Source organism: Symphalangus syndactylus, chromosome 14 (genome assembly GCF_028878055.3).
Source record: "Symphalangus syndactylus isolate Jambi chromosome 14, NHGRI_mSymSyn1-v2.1_pri, whole genome shotgun sequence".
Lineage (NCBI taxonomy): Eukaryota > Metazoa > Chordata > Mammalia > Primates > Hylobatidae > Symphalangus > Symphalangus syndactylus.
This window is the reverse complement of record NC_072436.2, coordinates 41582064-41606833: the sequence shown is the minus strand read 5'-3', so window position 1 is coordinate 41606833 and position 24770 is coordinate 41582064. Positions and strand designations below refer to the sequence as shown.

At 42.9% G+C, this 24770-nt stretch overlaps 1 protein-coding gene across 4 annotated transcripts in view; it reads left to right on the top strand.

Annotated features, from left to right (window-relative positions):
- The window catches only part of MERTK (MER proto-oncogene, tyrosine kinase), a 134424-nt gene that overhangs the window by 67765 nt on the left and 41889 nt on the right, over positions 1–24770 (top strand). For all 4 annotated transcript variants that reach the window (XM_055243481.2, XM_063616644.1, XM_055243483.2 and 1 more), the window contains 4 exons: positions 753–839; positions 4141–4256; positions 11357–11540; positions 19791–19942. In XM_055243481.2, the coding sequence (XP_055099456.1) occupies positions 753–839; positions 4141–4256; positions 11357–11540; positions 19791–19942 (539 nt within the window). The remainder of the gene's footprint in view (positions 1–752; positions 840–4140; positions 4257–11356; positions 11541–19790; positions 19943–24770) is intronic.

Here is a 24770-nt window from a genome sequence, read left to right as displayed (position 1 = left end):
AGAGGCTGAGGCAGGAGAATGGCATGAACCCGGGAGGCGGAGCTTGCAGTGAGCCGAGATTGCGCCACTGCACTCCAGCCTGGGCAACAGAGCAAGACTCCGTCTCAAAAAAAAAAAAAATAAATAAATAAATAAATAAATAAATAAAATTAATACATCAGTTTTTTAAAGATGTCTTCAAACCTCTGAAATGATAGAATTTTTCATTTAGCACTAGTGTCTTCTCTTTGATTAGTTATAACACCTTGCATTTATATGATACATCCTTGTGAATTGACCAGTTTTTACTATTAAAAAAGAATTCATTACAGCACATCATCTGAGACTTTTAAACTGTGGCTTTTATTTTGCTATTTCTGGTATTCTGAAATATGCATAGCATAGTGGCACTGTATGTACTAGAGGGCTAGGCAGCAGGATCAGGTGAGCCTCAGAACCCACTTTCCTTGATATTGGGGCTAGCGATTTGCAGTAAAAGTCTAAATGATCCTGCTTTGTTACCTAATGTCTCACCATTCAGGATCTGAATAAATGAAAGCAGCTGCCTTTTGGGCCCATGGCTGCCTTGCTCTTGGTGCCTTGGGTTTAATCCCAGGTTTGTTTCTCCATAGCTAGTACACCTTTTAAATTAACTTTGCACTAATGCCCAAAAGCCATGAACCAAGAAGTAAAATAATGCAAAGACAACCATAGAATTGTGAACAGCAGCCTGTTTCTCTGCTGCTGGTCTCATGAGTCTCCTTCCATTTCAGGCCTGACAGAGATGGCAGTCTTCAGTTGTGAGGCCCACAATGACAAAGGGCTGACCGTGTCCAAGGGAGTGCAGATCAACATCAAAGGTAAGCAGCAAGGCTAGGTTCCCCATGCATGTTCTGGGAGCTGGTGAGGGTGCAGCATGAGCTTGCAGCTGGCTGCCTGGGTGTGGGTCCTGGCTTTCTCACTGATGTTCTTTTTGACCTTGGACAACTCACTTCTCTTTGGTGTCAGTGTTCCCCTCTGAAAAGTGGAGATAATTGCAGAACCTACCTATTGTTGAGGCTTACTGATTTAATACAAGTAAATTACTCAGAAGTGCCTGGCATATAGGTCTTTGATAAACATTCACTCGTTTAGCTCTGTTTACTCCAAGAAGAAAATAAGCTAAAATGTTTTCTCTTTCTTAGTTCGTATTTTCACTTTTCCCTCTTCCACCATGAACTACTCATTAACCCTTGAAGAGCCCTGGGGATGGGGCTGTCTTGAGGCATGATCTAGGAAATGGACCCTGTCCTTCCCAGGTCAGCGGGGCCTGACATGAGTCTCTGCCACCTACTGACTCAGGGAGACAGAGGAAAAGCAAGGAGCAGATCACTCTTTGGAGCCCAATGCTCCTATCCCTCTTCCTCCTAAACTCCCTCTTCCTCTTGTTTCCTCTAAGCTAGGATTTCACTAGGCTGAGCTTGCTTGGCCGTGAGTTATGATAATAGAATTAAAGGCACACATTTGAAGGCCTCCAGGTTAGTGGAGACATTTCAATCCAATCTACCTTATTCTCCTTCTGTGTGATCAAAGGTATTAAACTTGAAATTTGAAAGAAAAGAAAAACCTACAATTAGATCCTTTTTATTTCGTTTTAAATCATCCTCAGTGTGTCGTAGAAATTCAAGCAAATTTTATGTTTTACTATTTAATCATAGTTTAAATATTGAGAAGTAATTATTTGGCTCATGTTCTTTTCCTCTTGTCCTTAGGGAAACAGTGCAAGGAAAAAGCAGAACTTGTTTAATAATGAATTAAAGGTTGGGTACATACAGAAGGAGATTCAAAATTACAAAAGAAGTTATACTCAAAAAAGATGCTAATTTTAGTTTCAGCAAATCAACTGGACAAATGCTATGAAAGGGAATATTCTGAAAGTTCACTGGGATAAAAAAATAACCAAATTAAAAGTTATTACTGGAGGAAGTATATAACTTCCTTCCTTCATCATAATTCCCATTATTACAATTTCCAAAAGACATGTTGGGAATGTCAGAAATTCATGAGTGGGTGTGAGTTTGTAAAGATATTTTCATAAAGTATAAACTTCTTAAAATTTAAAAATGTATAAAATGAAAAGCACTTTTCCAATTTTATGCTTCAGAATCTCAGCTAAGTTTTTATTCTATTAGATCATTCTCCAAACTTCTGTTTTTGGCTTTCATTTATTGTAAAATTTATATCAAAGCTACCAAGACTCCCTTCTTCTAATGTGTAATTACTTTCATGCGCGTCCCTGTGAAGAGACCACCAAACAGGCTTTGTGTGAGCAACATGGCTGTTTATTTCACCAGGGTGCAGGTGGGCTGGGTCCGAAAAGAGAGTCAGCAAAGGGTGGTGGATTATCATTAGTTCTTATAGGTTTTCGGATAGGTGGTGGAGTTAGGAGCAATGTTTTGGGGGGCAGGGGGTGGATCTCTCCAAGTACATTCTCAAGGGTGGGGAGAATTACAAAGTACCTTAAGGGTGGAGGAGATTACAAAGTACCTTCTTAAGGGTGGGGGAGATTACAAAGTACATTGATCAGTTAGGGTGGGGCAAGAGCAAATCACAATGGTGGAATGTCATCAGTTAAGGCTATTTTTACTTCTTTTGTGGATCTTCAGTTACTTCAGGCCATCTGGATGTATACGTACGTGCAAGTCACAGGGGATGCGATGGCTTGGCTTGGGCTCAGGGGCCTGACAATTACTATGGTATATGTGGTCAAATTTTGGTCTGGAAAGGCACATGCTTTAGGGCAGTTCCACAAATAATCTGTAGAGGAAAGTGAGTCAAACCTTATTCTTCTCCATTCCCAATGCTGTGTCTTCTAGTAAAACCGGAACTCCTAAATGTGGCCCCCAGGGCACGCTTGATATGGTCTTAACACACCTTCCTCCTTCTTTCCTGCTCATTCCATCATCACCTTCATCCTCACCACACCCTCCCTGGGCCTCATCCACAGTTCCCCACATTTATTCTTCACCACAGCTCCATGGAGCAGTGCTGGTACTATCCCCATTTATAGAGGAGAGAACTCTGTGCAGTTGTAGATAGGGCGTGTGTAGCTGTGCCTGGGGCCATACAGCAGGTCAGGTGGTAAACTAGACTCATAGTCCCTGCTGGTGTTCCCACCGTCTGCTTGCTGCCCTTGGCAGTAGGCCTCCAGTGTCCTGTTGAGGGACACAACCTCCAGGGTCAGGCAGACCAGAGTTCAAGTCCCTGTTGTACTGCTTACAACCTCTCTGTGACCTTTGCCAAGCTTTTAACTTCTCTGATCCTGTTTCCTTATCTATTAATGTGGATTGTAAGATTACTTCTCTAATTGGATTCTAGGAATGATAAAAGAAAGCCCTCAAAGTGTCTGGCACATAGTAAGCACACGAAATGTTAGCCTTCATTTTTAATTATGAGTGTAATTATTATTACGAATTAAATTCAGCACAAAGAAATAAGATTCCCCAAATTTAAGATCCTTCTTGGATTCTAATTGAAATAGCTACCCTTCACCCATCTGTTTCCAAGGTCATAGCCCACTCATTCGAGGACACACACCCCTTCCCCTCCCCCAGCAGATGCAGCTGGCTCTTTTGTTTCCTCGGCCTGGAAAGCTCCTCCTACACATGCACACATACACATGCACACTCATGCGTGCACACACTCTCCTGTGGCACCCCTCTCTTCTGGTGACAGGGCGCTCTTATTCTTGGTTAACGTGGGTCTCCTATACCAGGCCATGTGCTCCACGTAGTCGGGGCTATGACTCTGTCTCTGTTTAGTGCGCTAGTGCCCAGCCAGGTGCACACAGTAGGGTCCATGAACATGTACTCAGTAAAGGACATGAGTATTTCCACATCTTTTCCAGTTCAAAGGTCTCCTCATTTCATCAGTGAATAGGAAAGTGGGTCTGCGTTCCACTTCTTTGGCCCTTCACTGGAAGACTTCTTTGGCCCATCCGCAGGCTAACACAGTTACCCTCAGGCATAGGGAGGCTCCTCTTGAAAAGATGTTTCCGTTTACTAATCTCAAGGAACAAAAACAGGTATTAATGCATTTGTTTGGTAGCTGTAGCCTCTCATTATCTATAATTTTGTGTGTGTGTGTGTGTGTGTGTGTGTGTGTGTTTTTTGTTTTATGCAGCAATTCCCTCCCCACCAACTGAAGTCAGCATCCGTAACAGCACTGCACACAGCATTCTGATCTCCTGGGTTCCTGGTTTTGATGGATACTCCCCGTTCAGGAATTGCAGCATTCAGGTAAATCTCCAGGGTGAAGAGGGAAGTAGCTGTTTGGTGCTCTATGTGGGTCTAAGGATTTTTCTTCCTTCCAAGGATGGGCACGGAGGGCATTTCTCCATCTCTGTACAGAGTCCCCTGACCTCCCTGCTTCAGTGTCCAGCATGCATGCACCATTCCATGTCCATGTTCTGCTCATGACACTGTGCCCTTCCTGTGCAGGGTTCAGGGCCCAATTAGAAGCAAAATGTGTTTCCAAGGGAGAACATCATGAGACCAGGGAGAGTTCTTCTTTTTTTTCTTTTTTTTTTTTTTTTGAGACAAAGTTTTGCTCTTGTTGCCCAGGCTGGAGTACAATGGTGTGATCCAAGCTCACCGCAAACTCCACCTGGTTCAAGCGATTCTCCTGCCTCAGCCTCCTGAGTAGCTGAGATTACAGGCATGCACCACCATGCCCAGCTAAGTTTGTATTTTTAGTAGAGATGGGGTTTCTCCATGTTGGTCAGGCTGGTCTCAAACTCCCAACCTCAAGTGATCTGCCCGCCTCGGCCTCCCAAAGTGCTAGGATTACAGGTGTGAGCCACCACGCCCAGCCAAGACCAGGGAGAGTTCATTTTTAAGGTCCCAAAACACATGCTTGTGACCAGGAGTTGAGGAACCCAGGCACTCCCCAGTGTGGCTCCTCCTGGGCTGGTGGCCATGAAGGACAGAAGGGCCAGGACAAGATAGGTCGTCTGTGCTGTTAAGCGTAGCACCTTAGCCAGTGTCACCTGGGGATCCTGGTCGTTACAGACCTTGTGGAGTCTTCAGCCATTTTTCACTGCTGCCTTGAATGGGTATGAAATGGTGCTATTAGCCATCCTAAAATGATAACTTGACCATGATGTCAGCTGTGCTCTTGAGTGTTCACTTCATAAAAATGAAAATGGTGGCAGTAACACAACTGTTTACTAAGGGACCACAATGGCCCAGCGGCTTTGCAAACATTATCTTACTTAACACACACTGCACTGCAGGCTCAGAGTACTCACACAGCCTGAGTGGCAGAACCAGAACTCAAGTCCAGGAAGCTCCAATGCCTAAAGCAGCGATCAGAACCATCAGCTCTTCCGTCTCAGGAGGGACATCGCATCTGGGAGCAGGTTACCGAACATGCAAGAATTATCCACTAAAAGTATTAATGCATTCTGCCTGGTACTTAATCATACAGTAGGGTCAGGAATTAGTTTACTAAATATCTGGTCTCATTAGTTAAAAATATGTTAACCTGACACAGGCCAGTTATGCCAACACAGCTCAAAGAATTTTGTGTTGACAACTAGATGTTTTTACTTAGTAGTCAAATTAATTTCTCTGCTCTTAACGCCTCCCACTCTTATCTAACAGGTGTTCCTTCCCTGAAGAGTAAAAGCCTGTATTATCCCTAAAATAGCCTCCACCCTCACCCACCACCTCCAGCCTGTCTTAATTCTTACTCAGTTTTTTTTTTTTTTTTTTTTGTAAGCCTCCCAGGCACTGGTAAGTGTTAGGAATTCTTATTGCATCTACAATTCCTCGCCAGGAATGGCCTTTTCTGTGATTGATTTTTTTTTAACACCTTTTCTTGAGATATAGTTTACTTTTTTTTGTTTTTAATTTGAGATGTAGTCTCACTCTGTTACCTAGGCTGGAGTGCAGTGGTGTGATCTCGGCTCACTGCAACCTCTGCCTCCTGGGTTCAAGCAATTCTCCTGCCTCACCCACCCGAGTAGCTGGGACTACAGGCCAGTGCCACCACACCCACCTAATTTTTGTATATTTAGTAGAGATGGGGTTTCACCATGTTGACCAGGCTGGTCTCAAACTCCTGACCTCAAGTGATCCACCAGCCTCAGCCTCCCAAAGTGCTGGGATTACTGGATTACCACGCCCAGCTGAGATATATTTTATATACCATTATATTCACCCATTATTTAAAATGTACAATTCAACGGTGTTTAGTATATTCAAGACTTGTGCAGCCATTACCACTATCTAATTGTGTCTGTATTCATAAGAGATATTTATCTGTAGTTTTCTTGTGGTAGCTTTTTCTGGTTTTGGCATCAGTGTAATATTGACCTTCTAGAATAAGTGAAACTCCTCCTCCCTCCACCTCCCTCCTCCTCCCTCATCCTTCCTCCCCCTCCTCCTCCCTCCTCCCTTCTCCTCCTTCTCCTTCTCCTCCCTTCTCCTCCCTCGTCCTTCCTCCCCCTCCTCCTCCCTCCTCCCTTCTCCTCCTTCTCCTTCTCCTCCCTTCTCCTCCCTCATCCTTCCTCCCCCTCCTCCTCCCTCCTCCCTTCTCCTCCTTCTCCTTCTCCTCCCTTCTCCTCCCTCGTCCTTCCTCACCCTCCTCCTCCCTCCTCCTCGCTCCTCCCTCCTCCCTTCTCCTCCTTTTCCTCCTTCTCCTTCTCCTTCTCCTTCTCCTTCTTCTCCTTCTTCTTGTTCTTTTCTTGGAAGAATTTGTGAAAGATTGATGTTAAATCTTCTTTAAATATTTAATAAAATTTGTTCTCTTTGTGGAAAGGTTTTTTTTTTTTTTTTTTTGAGACGGAGTCTCGCTCTGTCACCCAGGCTGGAGTGCAGTGGCGCGATATCGGCTCACTGCAAGCTCCGCCTCCTGGGTTCACGCCATTCTCCTGCCTCAGCCTCTCCAAGTAGCTGGGACTACAGGCGCCCGCCACCACGCCTGGCTAATTTTTTGTATTTTTAGTAGAGACGGGGTTTCACTGTGGTCTCGATCTCCTGACCTCGTGATCCGCCTGCCTTGGCCTCCCAAAGTGCTAGGATTACAAGCGTGAGCCACCACGCCCGGCCTGTGGAAAGGTTTTTCAATACTAGCTCAATCTTTTTACTTGGTATAAGTCTATTCAGATTTTCTATTACTTCTTGAGTCAGCTTTGGGAGTTTCTATGTTATAGGAACTTGAACATTTCGTCTCAGTTATCTAATTTATTGGTATACAACATAGTACATAGTATTCAATTATAACCTTTTTTATTCTTTGAGGTTAGTAATAAGATCCCCTGTTTCATTCCAGGTTTTAGTAATTTGTCTTCTCTCTTATTTTTCTTAGTCCAGCTAAAAGTTTGTCAATCTTATTTATCTTTTTGAATAACCAACTTTTGATTTTGTGAATTTTTTTCTAGTGTTTTTCTATTCTATATTTTATTTATTTCTGCCTTAATTTTTGTTTCTTTTTTTTCTGTTTGCTTTGGTTTAGTTTGCTCTTTTTCTAGTTTTGTAAGGTAGAGGTTAGGTTATTGATTATGTTCTTTTATATTAAAAAAATAGGCATTTACACTCTACATTTCCCTGTAAGCACTGCTTTAGCTGCATCCCATAAGGTTTTTGTTGTTGTTGTTGTTGATCTCAAGTTTTCTGTCATTTTCCTTGTGAACTTTTTTGTCCTCTTGATTATTTAGAAGTGTGTATTTAAATTGTCACGTAATTATGAATTTCTCAAGTTTTCTTCCTTTACTGATTTCTAATGTTATTCTACTGTGTTTGGAGAATATACTTCATATAACTGTGATCCTTTTAAATTTATTAAGGCTTGTTTTATGACCTAAGTTCTATCGTGGAGAAAGTTTTGTGTGCACCTGAGAAGAATGTACATTCAGCTGTTGTTGGATGAAGTGTTTTGTGCATGTGGTTCAGGTCTCATTGGTTTAGAGTCTTCAGTCTTCTGTTGCCTTGCTGATATTCTGTCTCGTGGTTCCATCTGTTATTGAAAATGGGGAATTGAGATCTCAGCTCTTATTTTTGAATTGTCTGTTTCTCCCTTCCATTCTATCAGTTTTTGCTTCATGTTCTTTTGGGGCTCTGTTGTTGGAAATATCCAGGGCCTTTTTCCCTAGAGGTAGACATTTATTTATTTGTTTGTTTGTTTGTTTGTTTGAGACAGAGTTTCACACTTGTTGCCCAGGCTGGAATGCAATGGCGCAGTCTCAACTCACTGCCACCTCTGCCTCCCGGGTTCAAGCAATTCTCCTGCCTCAGCCTCCTGAGTAGCTGGGACTACAGGCACCTGCCACTGCGCCCAGCTCATTTTTGTGTTTTTAGTAGAGATGTAGTTTCACCATGTCACCCAGGCTGAGGTAGACATTTATATACATGGACATAACTGAAGCATGGGCCAGCCCTTTTTAAAACTGTTACCAAAGTGCTGAGCTGTTTGAAGAGCCTGGGAGGACGTGAAACATGAGGATGGTGAGCTTCGGGGAAGACTCTCAGGAAGAGTACCACCCCACCTTGAGACGGCAGGCCTCAGGGTAACGTGAGGTAGGTAGGATGGTTGAAAAGTCTGAAGACACCAGGTCAGCCCTGATGATGGAAGATGATCATACACAAGATTTACTTGCTGTCTCTCTGCCATGGCTTTGGGTGTTCATGGTACACATGAAAAAGCATCCTGAGACAGCCAAATTCCAGTCCTTTCTTGCCCATCTTGGATTCTGTGGTGCTGGATATGATGATTCCGTTCTTGTCCCCATTGGCTAGCTCAGCCTCCATTCATCCTTTCTCCTTTCCATCTCTGGTAGGCTTTCCAGATTTGGCAAATAAGAATACAGGACACCCAGTTAAACGACACGAATAATCTCGTGACATACCTGTACTGAAAACTTACTTGTTGTTTCTTTGAAATTCAAGTTTAATTAGGTGTCCTTTATATTCTCTTGCAGTCCCACTGGGGTTAATGGATACAAGCTCTAAAAGTTATCTTTTCTATTCTGTCATTAACAGTGTATTCCCAGTTTTTGAAGGGACCAAGTATGGCTTTGTAAAATTACAATTTTAAACTCTGACTCGGGACCAAATGAATGTTTTGGATGAGATTCAGATCCATGCACTAGCAGGACACACCCTCTCACTTCCTTTGGTCCTGATCTTAGTTCTTTTCTTCACCCATTTTTGGGCCACACACTCCATTTCTATTTTTAGCTCTCCCACGTACTTCTTGCCACTTCATGCTCTCTTTTCCCTGAGGACCCACTGACTGAGAAGGACTGTTATAGAAACCCTGTTTTCCTCTAGGAACGTGCTCTCAGAGAGCGTCCCTGTGCCTGGAAATGCTCCCCACATGTCTCCGGAAGTGGGGCGGGGAGGAGAGCCAAAGATTTCCTCCACCTTCGTTTTGGTGGTTGGTCACCAGGAAATAGGTGCACACTCTAAAGTGAAACAAACAAAAAGTGATGTCTGCCAACAGCCACCACCAAGACAAGCGTCCGGGTTCTCGTTTCTCCTCTGGTGGCTCCTCAGGCCAAATGATACCTTCTTGTCACCCACGGTGTCTGAGTCAGAGGTGAAACTCAGCCCCCACACCATACTCCTGGTATCCACCAGGGGATTTGGAATTCCAGAATGTTTTTCTGGTTCATTGACCTAAGATTCAAACACACATAGCCTGAAATTACAGTACTATATATCCACAGCCCAGAACTGCAAGCCCATTATGAACAGCAATACATTTTGTGGCCTGAGGATTTTTCCCAAATTGCTCTCTGTTGCTTGTTTTACCCGGTATCATTTTGTCTGTTCTGATTTTATAAGTGCCACATATTACAGAAATTTTGAAAAAGCATGTAATGGAAAGCAAAATCCCATACTCTCCCTTATCCCCATACCAAGACAGGAGGCATGCAAGGAAAGAGATGAAAGTTTCACCTAGGACTAGATTTGTGCTGGGAATCGCCCTCTCTTGCCTATGCATACAGAGATTTGGAGGGGGATGTGGAGAGACTGGTGGAGTTATGGAGGGAAAGATAAGGCAGTATGTTTAAAGGAGATTTGGAGAAAAGTTTTCTGGAGGAGGGGCAAATATCTCCCCATCAAAAAAAAAAAAAAAAAAAAAAAGCCAAGAATCTACATTTCCTGTGTGTGCCTCTGGAATTGAATTTCTATTGGGGTCGAAGGGGTTAAGAATAAAGGACACACTAAAATTAGCCTCAGGATGGGTGCATTGGTTCACGCCTGTAATCCTAGCACTTTGGGAGGCCAAGGCAGGCAGATCCCTTAAGATCAGGTGTTCAAGACCAGCCTGGCCAACATGGTGAAACTCCCGTCTCTACTAAAAAAAAAAAAAAAATTAGCCAGGCGTGGTGGCAGGCACCTGTGATCTCAGCTACTCTGAAGGCTGAGGTGGGAGAATCACTTGAACCTGGGAGACGGAGGTCACACCATTGCACTCCAGCCTGGGCAACAGAGTGAGACTCCATCTCAAAAAAAGTAGTAATAATAATAACAATGAAATAAAGTTAGCCTCAAGGCAAGAGCAGTGTTCCTCAGGTTACGTAATAAAAAGAAAGATTAAGAAACACTGGGTGTGGTGGCTCACGCCTGTAATCCCAGCACTTTGGAAGGCCAAGGCGGGTGGATCACCTGAGGTCAGGAGTTCGAGGCCAGCCTGGCCGACATAATGAAACCCATCTTTACTAAAAATACAAAATTAGCTGCACGTGGTGGCATATGCCTGTAATCCCAGCTACTCAGGAGGCTGAGGCAGGAGAATTGCTTGAATCCACGAGGCAGAGGTTGCAGTGAGTTGAGATAACACCACTGCACTCCAGCCTGGGCAAAGAGAGCGAAGGTCCATCTCAAAAAAAAAAAAAAAAAAAAAAGAAAAGAAAAGAAAAAGAAAGCAAGAAACCCATCCTCTAAAAGCAGAATTTGGGAAATATTTCCTTTAAAAGGCAAAACAGTAAGTATTTCAGGGTTTGCCAGCACATATTGTATCTGTTGTCTCTGTCGCACATTCCGTGAAGCAGCTGAAAGAAGTCAAGAATCGAAGAGGTTCTAAGAGAGGAGAGGCTTTATAGTATAATATACATTCTAATCATCATAATTATTTGCTCTGTTACCTGCCACAGTGAGAATTGTTAATTTTTGTTTTAGGCGTTTTCCTCAGGTGTTCAGTTACTGTCCAAGTGGCATGAGTAACACACAGTGACGCTGGCAGGAAAATGTGTGTGTGCCCAGAAAGGAAACAGGTCCTTCACTTCAGCGTAGAGGAAGGGCCACGTTCACCGAATGCACACATGCCCCGTGCCTGACATTCCTACCACCTTACTAATGCCCGGTCCTCATGTTTACTCTTCGTTTAGGTCAAGGAAGCTGATCCGCTGAGTAATGGCTCAGTCATGATTTTTAACACCTCTGCCTCACCACATCTGTACCAAATCAAGCAGCTGCAAGCCCTGGCTAATTACAGCATTGGCGTTTCCTGCATGAATGAAATAGGCTGGTCTGCAGTGAGCCCTTGGATTCTAGCCAGCACGACTGAAGGAGGTAATTCCTGGGGTTCAGAATGTATATTGCCCCCAATGTCATGTGATTCAACAAACCCTTCCCAGTGGCCTGACTGAGAGTTGAAAATTTGCTTTGTTTAGACTTTGTCTCTGGAGGAGAAAATTATTGAGGTGACTGATGAAAATGGGAAAGATATTTCCTCCATACTTTAAAAGCGTTCAGTGACAAAACTTAGCCGTGTTATGTATAGGTAATCTTTTCTTTTACATAGAAGATAATAGCAGCACACTTTAAAACATGCTCTCTCACAACACAACAATCAATACATGTTACCAACACAATGGTCAATACAGAAGCCTTCGGCCACCCCAATATATGTGGGGATTTCTCTCCACCAGCAAGCAGTCAGCTCTGCAGCGGAGACCAGCTGAGTGTCCTCCATTCAAGTCTGACACTACACGGAGATAGCTTCAGATCCCACAGGTTGAGGGCTCAATCCCCAGGCCTCCCCTCCCTCCCGTCCCCATCCCCAGCCTTTAGATGCCAATCACAAGTCTGGGCCTCTGGAACTTCTGACTGACCAAGTGTTTCCCATGACCTCAGCTTTGTGTCCAATTAATTTGCTAGAACGGTTCACAGACCTCAGGGAAATACTTATATTTACCAGTTTATCATAAAGGATATTACAAAGGATACAAACGAAGAGATGCGGAGGATGAGATATAGAGGGAAAGGGTGTGGAGCTTCCCTGGGCGCAACACCCTCCAGGAACCTCCACATGTTCAGCTATCTGGAAGCTCTCTGAACCCTGTTCTCTTGTTTTTTTGTGGAAGCTTCATGATGTCAGCATTCCTTCCTCCAGGTTATGGGTCAGGACCCCCTTTGTAATAAGGTTCTTATGACCCACAGTCAGAAAGATGGGGAAGATTAGAGTCCTGCATTGAGGCAGGTGAAAGGAGGGCAGGAAGAGGTCAGAGAGATTGTTTTCTGAGGCCTGCCCCTGAGGTGTAAAGCACCCAACATCATAGCAAAAGATTGTAACCAGGGCTATGGGAGTTGTAAGCCAGAAATCATGACAAAAACCTGTGTGTGTGTGTGTGTGTGTGTGTGTGTGTGTGCGTGTGTGTGTGTAGGTTATTATATATATGTACATATACACACATATATACATATAAAATAACCCACAAGTCCATTAAAATGTAATGGAATCATTCAAATGGATAGGTTTAATTGCATCATATTTTCTATTTGTTCTATCTGTAATTTGTTCTCCTTTTTCTTCACTTAAAATATTATTTTTATATTTTTAATATTAATATTTTTATGAATCTATGTTTAATATTTTTATGATTCTTATTTTTTATTCTTTGTTTGGCTTATTAGCCATAGCTCTTTTTCTGTTCTTTTAGTGGTTGCTTTAGGATTCACAGTATACATATTTAACTTATCACAGTGTACCTTCAAATGATTTATACCACTTCACATATATTCCATTTTCTCTTTCAGATATTTTTGGCTACTGTTGTCAAATATTTTACTTTAATGTATCTTAAAAAACCATTGCTACACTGTTGTTATTTTTGTTCAGTCAATAATCTTTTACAGAGAGATTTATATAACCAGGAAAAACACATGTTTATGCGTTATAGTTACCATTTCTAGTGGTCTTCATTTTTTGGTCTTTATATTTTATCTGGCATCATTCTCCTTCTTCCTGAATAACTTTTTTAAAAATCATTTCTTCTAGTGTGGATCTGCTGGTATGGTATTCAGCTCCCGTAGTCTGGGGAAAAATATTTATTTTACTTTTGAAGTGTTCTTATTTTTATTTTTAGCCTTCATTTTTGAAAGGTGTTTTTATGAGGTATAGAACTGCAGGTTCACAGTTTTAGCTTTTGTTTTGTTTGTTTGTTTTTACTTTCAGTACATTAAAAGAAGTTGCTCCCCTATCTTCTTGCTTGCATTGTTTCCCACATCAAATCTGCGGTCATCCTAACTTTGTTCCTCTGTATGTAATGTGTCTTTTGTTCCTATTTTCACCCTTATCACTGATTTTGAGCAATTGAATTGTGACATGCTTTGGTGTAATTTTATTTATATTCCTTGTGTTTGGAGTTTATTGAACTTCTGGGGTCTCTGTATTTGTTGTTTACATCAAATTTGGAAAAAGTTTGGCCATTATTTCTTCACATTTTTTTTCTGTTTCCACCTATCCTCTTTTTTAAGGACTCCAGTTACATATATATTAGACCATTTGAAGTTGTCCCATCACTCACTGATGATCTGTTATTATTTTCCCCTTCTTTTATCTCTGCATTTTATTTTGGATAGTTTCTATTGCTATGTCTTCAATTTCACTCATCTTTTTTGGTGCAGTATCTCATCTGACATTAGTCCTATCCAGTTTATATTTCATCTCATACACAGTAATTTTTATCTCTTTTTTGCATTTTATGTCTCTAACTTTTGGACCATCCAGAATGCAGTTATAATTACTTTCCTTTTTTCTTTCTTTCTTATTTTCCTTTTTTTGTGACAGTCTCATTCTGTCACACAGGCTGGAGTGCAGCGCCAATCATAGCTCACTGCAGTCTTGAACTGGCTTAAGCAATTCTTCCACCTTCGCCTTCGCCTTCTGTGTAGCTGGTACTACAGGTGCATGCCACCACACCCAACTAATTTTTGTTTTTGTTTTTTTATGTTTTGTTTTTTGGTTGTTTTTTGTTTTGTTTTGTTTTGTTTTTTTGAGATAGAGTTTCGCTCTTGTTGCCCAGGCTGGAGTGCAATGGTGTGATCTCGGCTCACCGCAACATCTGCCTCCTGGGTTCAAGCAATTCTCCTGCCTCAGCCTCCTGAGTAGCTGGGATTACAGGCATGCACCACCATGCCCAGCTAATTTTGTATTTTTAGTAGAGATGGGGTTTCTCCATGTTAGTCAGGCTGGTCTTGAACTCCTGACCTCAGGTGATCTGCCTGCCTTGGCCTCCCAAAGTGCTGGGATAACAGGCATTAGCCACCACACCCGGCGTGTTTTTGTTTGTTTGTTTGTAGAGACAGGGTCTCACTATTTTGCCCAGGCTGCTCTCAAACTCCTGACCTCAAATGATCTTCCCACCTCAGCCTCCCAAAATGTGGGGATTATAGGCATGAGCCACCATGCCCAGGCTTTTCATAACTGTTCCAATGTCTTTGTTTGCTATCCTAACATCTATGTTATTTGTGGGTGGTTTCAACTGGTTCATTTATGTTTCCACTCTAGGTAGTATTTTTCAGGTTCTTTGCATGCCTGATAATGTTTGATTGGATTACAGACATCGAGAATTTTACAGTGTTGGATGCTAGATATTCTTGTATTTCTGTAAGTAGTGAGCTTTGTTTTGAGACACAGTTAAGCTAGTGGGAAACCGTTTAATCCTGTAGGGTCTTGCTTTTAAGATTTATTAGGCAGAACCTGAGCAAGGCTCAGTCTCAGGTCAGTTATTACCCACTGCTGACACAAGACCATTCTGTGTGCCCTACTCAGTGCTTCGTGAATCATTAGATTTTCCAGTCTGATTGATGGGAACAGGCACTATTCTTGCCCTGTGCGAGGCCTGGATACCATTACCTTTAATTGTTTCGTGTGATTCTTTTTCTATTTTCCTTTAGAGGCATCCTAAGGATTCTGGTGCCTTCTCCTGGGTATTTGCCTTTCTTAGTTTATGCCCTCGTTTTCATGGAGCCCATTCTCAATTAGCTTCCACAGAAAGTATACATAAAAAGTAAAGATTGTGGGAACTTGCATGTCCTTATGTAATACTGGCTTAGTAATTTTTCCAAATATAGAAATTTAGGTTGAAATTATTTTCCCTCAGAAGTTTAAAGGTGTTTTTGTATCATTTTTTAGCTTCATGGGTTGCTGTGGAAAATTCTGATACTTAAGTTTTCTATGTGAACTGTTTTTCAGTTTTAGTTTTTAAAATATCTTTTCTCTTTAATCCTGGTTCTGTGATAAGCTGTGATGTGCAATTTGTTTTGGTTATTATCAAGGGCATTCAGTGGCCCCTTTGATCTGGAAATGCAAGTCCTTTGGTCCTTAAACTTTTTTTTTTCCTTTGGAAATGTTCCACTGTGTTTTTTCCAGAAATTGTGTTAGACAATTGTTAATTAGACCTCTTTGATTGCTTCCTCAATTTTCTTTTTTCAAATTGGCCTATTTTCTTTACCTTTTTATTCTACCTTCTTGGAGATTTACTTGATTTATCTTCCAATTCTTCTGTTAAATATTTTATTTTACTTATGTTGCTAATTTCAAGTTTTTTTCAATGAAAATTTTTTTCTGGTTCTCAATCGTAAGAGCCTTTTCTGGATATCTCAATTATGTTTTGTTTGTTTGTCTTTAGTTTCTCTAGTTCCTACACTAGCTTTGTCTCCTCTAAGCCCTGTGTTCTGTGTGGTTTTTTTGGTCCCTGATATTCAGTGGGGAGGCTTCCCCAGAACGCTGCTAATTTCTGCTGTCTGCTCCTATGGAAGAGTGAAGAATCATTGATTTGACTGGAACTTTGTGGGTATGGGCAGAGCTTGTAGGCCTCACTATAGGTGATTGGACAGTGACCTAAGTGTTTTGATCCAGATACCCACCAACCGTCAAAACTGGTTTCTTTCCTCTGTAGCCACCCACTTCCTCTAGAAAAGAAGTGTCCTGCTCCATGAATTAAACATAGCTGCTGATATTCTAGTAGCCAAGTGGGGAAGGAGGGGAAGGTAGAGTCCTTGTCATTTAGTATATAAACTTTCACTTATTTTCCCAGTTTTCAGCCTGGGTCCATATCATGCCTCCATTCTACAGGTGCCCTAAGTTTAGTGGCTTTCTGCTTCAGAGAATAAATCACCCTGTGTCCTATGGATATTTGAGGGCATACTTGCCAGGTGTGTAGGCATGGAGAAGACAGACTTTGAGACGCAACTATTTCTTTCTTTTTTTTTTTTTTTTGAGACGGAGTCTCGCTCTTTCACCCAGGCCGGACTGCAGTGGCGCAATCTTGGCTCACTGCAAGCTCTGCCTCCCGGGTTCACGCCATTCTCCTGCCTCAGCCTCCCGAGTAGCTGGGACTACAGGCGCCCGCCACAGCGCCCAGCTAATTTTTTTTTTTTTGAGATGGAGTCTCGTTCTGTCGCCCAGGCTGGAGTGCAGTGGCACGATCTCGGCTCACTGCAAGCTCCGCCTCCCAGGTTCACGCCATTCTCCTGCCTCAGCCGACCCAGTAGCTGGGACTACAGGCACCTGCCACCACGCCCGGCTAATTTTTTGTATTTTTAATAGAGACAGGGTTTCACTGTGTTAGCCAGGATGGTCTCGATCTCCTGACCTCGTGATCCGCCCGCCTCGGCCTCCCAAAATGCTGGGATTACAGGCGTGAGCCACCGCGCCCGGCTAATTTTTTTGTATTTTTAGTAGCGACAGGGTTTCACCGTGTTAGCCAGGATGGTCTCGATCTCCTGACCTCGTGATCCGCCCGTCTCGGCCTCCCAAAGTGCTGGGATTACAGGCGTGAGCCACCGCGCCCGGCCAAGAGGCAACTATTTCTTAATCAGACTTCCAATCATTCTTTCCAGTTTTAGTCCCCATTTTAATACCTGGGTCCACAGCTTCTGAGCTACTCTGTGGTTCTTTGGGAGAACATTGGCTTGCTGAGTTAATTATACCTTCTTCATCTCTTTTTCAGCTTTCAAATATGTGTTGAAATCTCTCTTCTACTGTTGACTCCTCTTTGCCTTGTGAGTTTATATCTTTTTAAATTCTTTATTGCCATCATAGAGGGGTTTTGGGAGGAGGCAGACATATAGACATGTTGTGTTGGCCATATTTATCCACAAATTCTACAACAGGTTTGAAAGTGTGCAACTGATTTCATAGGCAGCTTTAGTTGTGTGACGTTTTCTAAGCTGAAATTCATTTTAACTTCATGATTACTGTTTCCGGAATCAGCAGAGAAAAAGAGGGTTATAGTATCCTTTCACACATATCTGAAATATATAATTTAACCTCCCCTCATTCAACTACAGGCAACAGTTTGGTGTATATTATTCCAATTGTTATTATTCTTTCTAGATATGGAAGATTTATTTTTTTAATTTCTAACATGGATCTATATACTTTTTACAATCTGATTTTTCTCCCATTGGATTTTTTTTATATCAATACACGTGACCTAATTCTTTCCAGTGAGGAGGTAGTAAGTATTCCATTGGAAAATGTATCAAAATTTGTATTGTTATTATTATTCGAGACAGAGTCTCACTGTGTTGCCCAGGCTGAAGTGCAGTGGCATGATCTCGGCTCACTGCAACCTCCGCCTCCCAGGTTATATCATAATTATTGACCCAGCATTGCATTTATTTCCATTTGTCATTATTATGCTGCAATGAATATAACATCACCTACAGATTAAATTCCTGGAAATAAAATATTTGGTCAGAGAGCATATTATTTTCAATTTTAATAGATATAGTTAAGTTATTCTCTCCCGGCCGGGCGCGGTGGCTCACGCTTGTAATCCCAGCACTTTGGGAGGCCGAGGCGGGTGGATCACGAGGTCAGGAGATCGAGACCATGGTGAAACCCCGTCTCTACTAAAAATACAAAAAATTAGCCGGGCGTGGTGGCAGGCGCCTGTAGTCCCAGCTACTCGGAGAGGCTGAGGCAGGAGAATGGCGTGAACCCGGGAGGCAGAGGTTGCAGTGAGCCGAGATCGTGCCACTGCACTCCAGCCTAGGGGACAGAGCGAGACTCCGTCTCAAAAAAAAAAAAAAAAAAAAGTTACTCTCTCCCAAAAAAGACTGTAGTAATGATCTTGACTTGTTTCCCAAATTATTTTATACACGTACACTCGTGCACACTCACACACACACACGCACTTTTTAAATGTGTTGACAGATTAGCTCTGTTCAGACTGTCAGTAACTTGCCTCTGGACTTTAAAATGGTGGCTGCATTCTGAGCTCAGCAGTGTTTCCTACCTTGTGCATCTCAAATGCCACCAAGCTGATCTCTAGCTGGCCGTGTTAACTTTCTGCCCCACAGGTTTATGCTGGAGAACATTGTTCAAGTTGTGTCTGCTTCACTTCCCCAGGAGTCCAGAGCACCACCCACCCTACCTTCCCTGCCTTCCTCTTCTTTGCTATTTTACTTTAGGTGCTCATGAAATTTCCTTTTTTTTTTTTTCTTTTGAGATGGGGTCTTGCCCTATCACCCAGGCTAGAGTGCAGTGCTGCAATTATGGCTCACTGCAGCCTTGGCTTTCCAGGGTCAAGTGATCTTTCCTCAGCCTCCCAAGTAGCTGGGACTACACACCTGTGCCATCACACCCAGCTAATTTTTTTATTTTTAGTGGTGATTGGGGTCTCACTATGTTGTCCAGGCTGGTCTCAAACTCCTGACCTCAAGCAATCCTCTCCCTCTGGCCTCCCAAAGTGCTGGGATTTTTTTTTTTTTTTTTTTTTTTTTTTTTTTTTTGAGAGGGAGTCTCGCTCTGTCACCCGGGCTGGGGTGCAGTGGCGCAATCTCGGCTCACTGCAAGCTCCGCCTCCCGGGTTCACGCCATTCTCCTGCCTCAGCCTCTCCGAGTAGCTGGGACTACAGGCACCCGCCACCACTCCCGGCTAATTTTTTTGTATTTTTAGTAGAGACGGGGTTTCACCGTGGTCTCGATCTCTTGACCTCGTGATCCGCCCACCTCGGCCTCCCAAAGTGCTGGGATTACAAGCGTGAGCCACCGCGCCCGGCCTAATGCTGGGATTATAGGCATGAGCCACCATACCTGGCCAATATTTCCTTCTTTTCTTTCTCTTTCTCTTTCTTTCCTTCTTTTCTTCCTTGCTTGCTTTTTCTGCCCAGGCTGAAGTGCAGTGGCATGATCATGTCTCACTGTAGCCTCAACCTCCTGGGCTCAAGGAATCCTCCTGCCTGTCTCCTGAGGGACTGGAACTACAGATGTGCACCAAGCAGTCAGCTAATTTTTTAGTTTTTTGTTTTGTTTTATAGAGAGGGTCTCACTATGTTCTGGCTGACATTTTCAACTTAAGAAATGAATTTCTAGGCTTCAGTAACCTAAAAGGGCTCACTTATTTAAAACTCATTGATATCTCAGTGAAAATCTTAGTTGAAAAGGTGAAAATGTGCTGTAAGTCTTGGTCTCATTTGAGTGCTTTTCATAGAGCATTTGAAAACCAAACATTTGAAAACCCAGATGAGAATACATCTGTGCGTGCTTTGTGGTTCTTCATTCTTCTCTCCTTTTCTCTTTTGTAGCCCCATCAGTAGCACCTTTAAACGTCACTGTGTTTCTGAATGAATCTAATGATAATGTGGACATCAGATGGATGAAGCCTCCGACTAAGCGGCAGGATGGAGAACTGGTGGGCTACCGGATATCCCACGTGTGGCAGAGTGCAGGGATTTCCGTAAGTCTAAACCCTAGGAGAGCACGATTAGTCATCTCCTTTCAACTTGCTGGTTTGCTTCAGTTTTAGAAGCTTTCATTTGGTGTTGAAAAGACCTGGTGTGATTGAGTTAGGCAAGGCACCTTTCAGGGGAACATAAAGATTATAGTAAATATTAGAGGTGACTGAACAGTTATAAAATTCTAAGGAATCTTTTGGGACTTTCCTCACTCATTCCTTCATTCATTCATTCATTCATTCATTCATGTACTTATTCATGAGATAGATATAGAATTCATCCTCTGTTATTACCTGACTTTTGCCCTCATGGAATTTAGGCTCTTCTAAGATGACAGTGTGGACTACCCAAGTTGTAGCATTAGGTCAGCAAGCTACAGGGCTTAGCAGTCCAGCAATTCATGGCCTTTTGGAAATTTCATGGGACTTTGCAAAAGAAGAAGATCAGGGAGTAACCTCATCCTCATAGAGAATGGCAAGAAGTAAGCAGACACCAAAGGAGGGGACCAAGCAAGCTCGCTGGCCAGCCTGGCACAGCTGCAGACAAGCTGCAATTAGACATCAGAATTGCTGGATCAGGACATGCAGTCTGACACTACATAGCACACAACCAGGTGCATCAGCCAGGTGGCACAGGTTCCCTGCTCCACCAAGTCCCACTGGGCAATGTGATGTACCCACTTGGTGGATTGTGCACCTGAGGGTACTAGGGTCAAGGGCTCAGCACCCTGTGTAGTGAGCAGCAAACAAGCTGATCCTCTGTGCAGTTGTACGGTCGTCATGCTGTGGACACCTTGACCTACTTCACTGCCCATGTGACCAGCCCCAGCATGGCTCAGGGTTGGGGATGGTTAGTCTTTGCAGTTTGTCACACTCAGCAAGGATGAACAAAGATGCTTGGAGCCTGTGGCAGACTGCCTCTCCCAGAAAAGATGGTAGTTGAATTGGGCTTGTGTGTTAGTCAAGATTCTTTAGAGAAACAGCTAATTGAACATGTATGTATAGAAGGAGATTTATGATGAGAAATTGACTCATGCAATTACAGAGGCTGAGAAGTCTCACGATCTGCCATCTGGAAGCTGGAGACCCAGGAGACAGTGGTGTAATTTAGTCAGAGTCTGAAGGCCTGAGAACAGGGGCAGTGGTGTAGATCTCAGTCCAAGGATAGGAGAGTACTGATGTGTCAGCTCAAGCATTCAGGCAGAAGAAAAGGGGAGAATTCCTCCTTTCTTTACCTTTTGTTCTTGTCAGGCCCTCAATGGGTTGAATGAGGCCCAGCCACACTGGAGAGGGCAGTCTGCATTAGTGAGTCCCCCGTTTCAAATAATAATCTCACTGGAAACATCTTCACAGACACACCCAGAAATCACGTTGAGCCACATAGCTGGGCACCTCTGTCACCCAGTCAAGTTGACACATAATATTAACCATCACAGCTTAGAGTAATTTTGACAGATGAAGTTTGAGGAGTCTCAGATGGGAAAAGATAACATGAGAGAAGGCGCAACATGGCAGCTTTAAGTTCTTACTCACTTGAAGGTCTGGAACATAACCCTTTTGTGAGAGCGAGGTGTGAGATGAAGCTGGATTGAGGAGTTCTGACCGTAAAATGCAGGGCCCTGAAAGTGAGGCCAAGGCAGGTAGAAATTGGTTGATAGCAAGGGAGCCAATGAGAAGCATGAGCTTAGGAGCACAACTTGAGACTTACAGATCATGATGATGACCTAGATGATTCTTCTTTCATGAATAATTACATTGAGTTGCTGATATAAGTAACCTTCCAACCTGCCTTCTTTCCACCAGAGCATATTTGCTGAGCACATTCCACTTTGGTCTTCCAAGACTGAGCAGGCAACTCAGCAGCAGGCTGCTGCCAGCTACAGAGGTTTTCTTGCTCCCCGAAATGTATATCAGAATCATCCGCAATGTTTATTTGGAATACCACTGTGTGCTTGGAACTGGGTAGGGGTATGGTGGGGGAGCATCAATATGTCAGGTAATTCCTGCCTTATAATCAATCTAAAGCTGGCAAGATCCTTTAGATTTTTGCTAAAGCTGGCAAGTTCAGTGAAGACTCTCTATCGTAAGTACGGGTTTCATTTCACAGTGGCAAACAAAAGGCAAAGGGAATCTACGTGTGAAATAGTGGCTTCCTCCCTAAGTACCAGCCAGTGCCCTTCCAATGACTTTGCTAGGCATGACTCCAGTCAAAACCAGAGAGACATTTGATTTTGATTTCTATGAAGTCTAAAGACCACTGCTATGATGTGAACCCTGGAGCCAATACAGCAGCAGGAAAGGCAGCTGGGTGATGATGCCTGGATGTGATTAGGTGGGCAGCTTCTAGATAGCTTCCCTTCCCACCTGGGAAAGGAAGAGAGTGGGGTAATGCTGCCTCCTTTTGTGACACAGAACATCCATGGAAGGGCAGATGCACTGGTTTCATTATCAAGTCTGTCTCTTCTTTACTGTGATCATGGAAAGCATGCTTCTTCTGTGTTGCCATATTCCTGATCAATCTAACCCTAGTGACAGATTGTATTAGTCTGTTTTCACACTGCTAATAAAGACATACCCGAGACTAGGTAATTGTAAAGAAAAATAGGTTTAATGGACTCACAGTTCCACGTGGCTGGGGAGCCCTCACAGTCACGGCAGGAGGCAGAGAAGGAGCAAAGGCATGTCTTACATGGCAGGCAAGAGAGTGTGTGCAGGGGAACTCCCCTTTGTAAAACCATAGGATCTCACAAGACTCACTGTCAAGAGAACAGCACGGGAAAACCCCGCCCCCATGACCCAATTACCTCTCACCTGGACCCTCCCATGGCACTACAAGTCAAAATGAGGTTTGGGTGGGGACACAGCCAAACCATATAATAGATCCAAATTTTAGTTTCTTCATGGCATCTGTATGGAGCATCAGATACAGATGCTCCATATAGAGATGAATAGGGTGAATGGGTGAGCAGATGCACCCACCGATGATGCTCAAGCTTTGTTTTAATCATTTTTAGCCACACATCATCCAGCATTTATCAAAACTGCCATTTTCTGAAAGGACACTTAAAATTTATTTTAATTTCCCTGCCTCAGTTTACCTATCAGGAAGCAGACTGTTGGAAGCAGTAGGTGATGGAAGTAGAGAAAAAGAAGGCTTACTTGCCTCATAGTAAATGATCATGGTATTAATTCATTTTAAGTAGCAATCCTGCTTAAAAGTCACAGCTGCGAGAGAAGCAGCCTTTCCTTTTGTCTTTTGTCCCAAGGCATTTGTGTGAGGTGCCCCTGGATTAACTGCATTTCTCCATTGGCTGAGTTGCAGGAATCAAATGCCTCTTTGAGAGAAAGGCTTTTGTTCACAATGCTGAATGCTTGGTTTGGCTATACTAAGCATAAAGGTTCAGTAGGAATTTTATCTTTCTCTATTTGGCAGAAAATAGTGATTACCAGCAGACACTTAGGCTGTCTAAAAACAAGCCAGTTTGTTTAAAGAGCTGCAGGTCATCCTTTCTCCTTCTACTTCTGGCATGGGTGAAAGCTGCTTTTCTGAAGGCGGCCTCTTGAGCTGAGGCGTTCTGAAGGGCAGCAATGATGAAAACCTTATGAATGACTGTGGCTGGAGAGCCTTGTGCACTAAATGCCATTAGCACTCAGCTACGCTGTGCATTCTCATTGCCCTTTGTTCAGAACGGTCCCCTCTGCAGGGAGAACAGAACTGCCACAGTTAGGGCTGTGACCTTTCCAGTCACTTACCTTCTTGGGGATGCCAGATCATCCCAGTGAGATCATTTTATTATGCTTTATACCATACTTTATGCATCATGGACAGTCTAGTGACCACAAAGACACAGTGGCTCACTTTACTTTGGAAAACATTCTCTGATGCAGCTAAGTTTCAAGCTTATGATCCAAAACTAGGGACAAATAACATGGAAGAAAGGCAGACCCTGGGAGTCCTCTGAAATCCATACCCAAAAGGACGTTTGAGATGATCTTGGCATCTGTCACTTTGATTTCCTTGAATTTCCTTCATCTCAGAAGGGCAAAGCTTAGACAAAACCTTGTCTCAAAATTATCCGTTCATTTTCATTTTTAGATAACTGATACTAAAGCTACTTCCTTATGCAGGACAGAGCGGTTGGATATTTTTGAAAGATATTTCTCATTATAACTGTAATTAAGGGCAGGGTTTTTCGTGTGCATGCAGTTTCAGAACTTTCTTGGGAGTCGTTTTTCCTTGGCTTATTGCAGCTACACCGAAGACAGGTTTGTAGCTTTGCGTTCCCACAACGGTCAAGTCACTTTCAGACTAAGAATCCTTCGATCATTACTGTATGGATATTTATTATATCTCAAATGATGATACCTACTTTTTTTGTTCTATTTTTCTTGTGATTCCTTGCCTTCCAAATCAGAGTTTAAAATCCAAAGATAAGGAGCAAATACAATGCATATTCTTTGAAGTTGGAGGCAGGTCTTGCTCGTCTTTGTACTGTCTGAACACAGGACCTTGACCTTGCTTTGTAGGCATTTATGGCACTATGGATTTGATGCATGGGCCCAGCTACACCATCTAAACCAGCTGGAGAATTTCTCTCTGTGAATGGGACAGTCTTTTATTAAGTGTGGACTAGTATTTCCCAACCCACCCTCATTCCCATAAAGTGTCAGTGGATCTTCCGTGAAAAAAGAGTTCAGTGAGCAAATAGAATTATAAAATATTGCATATTATACCACCTTGAAGGCCCACCATATATACTGGCAAGTTCAAGGCTCTTTGAAGTTCAACAGAAAATAAATCTGTTTAACTTTGACCCAGAATCGCCTAAAC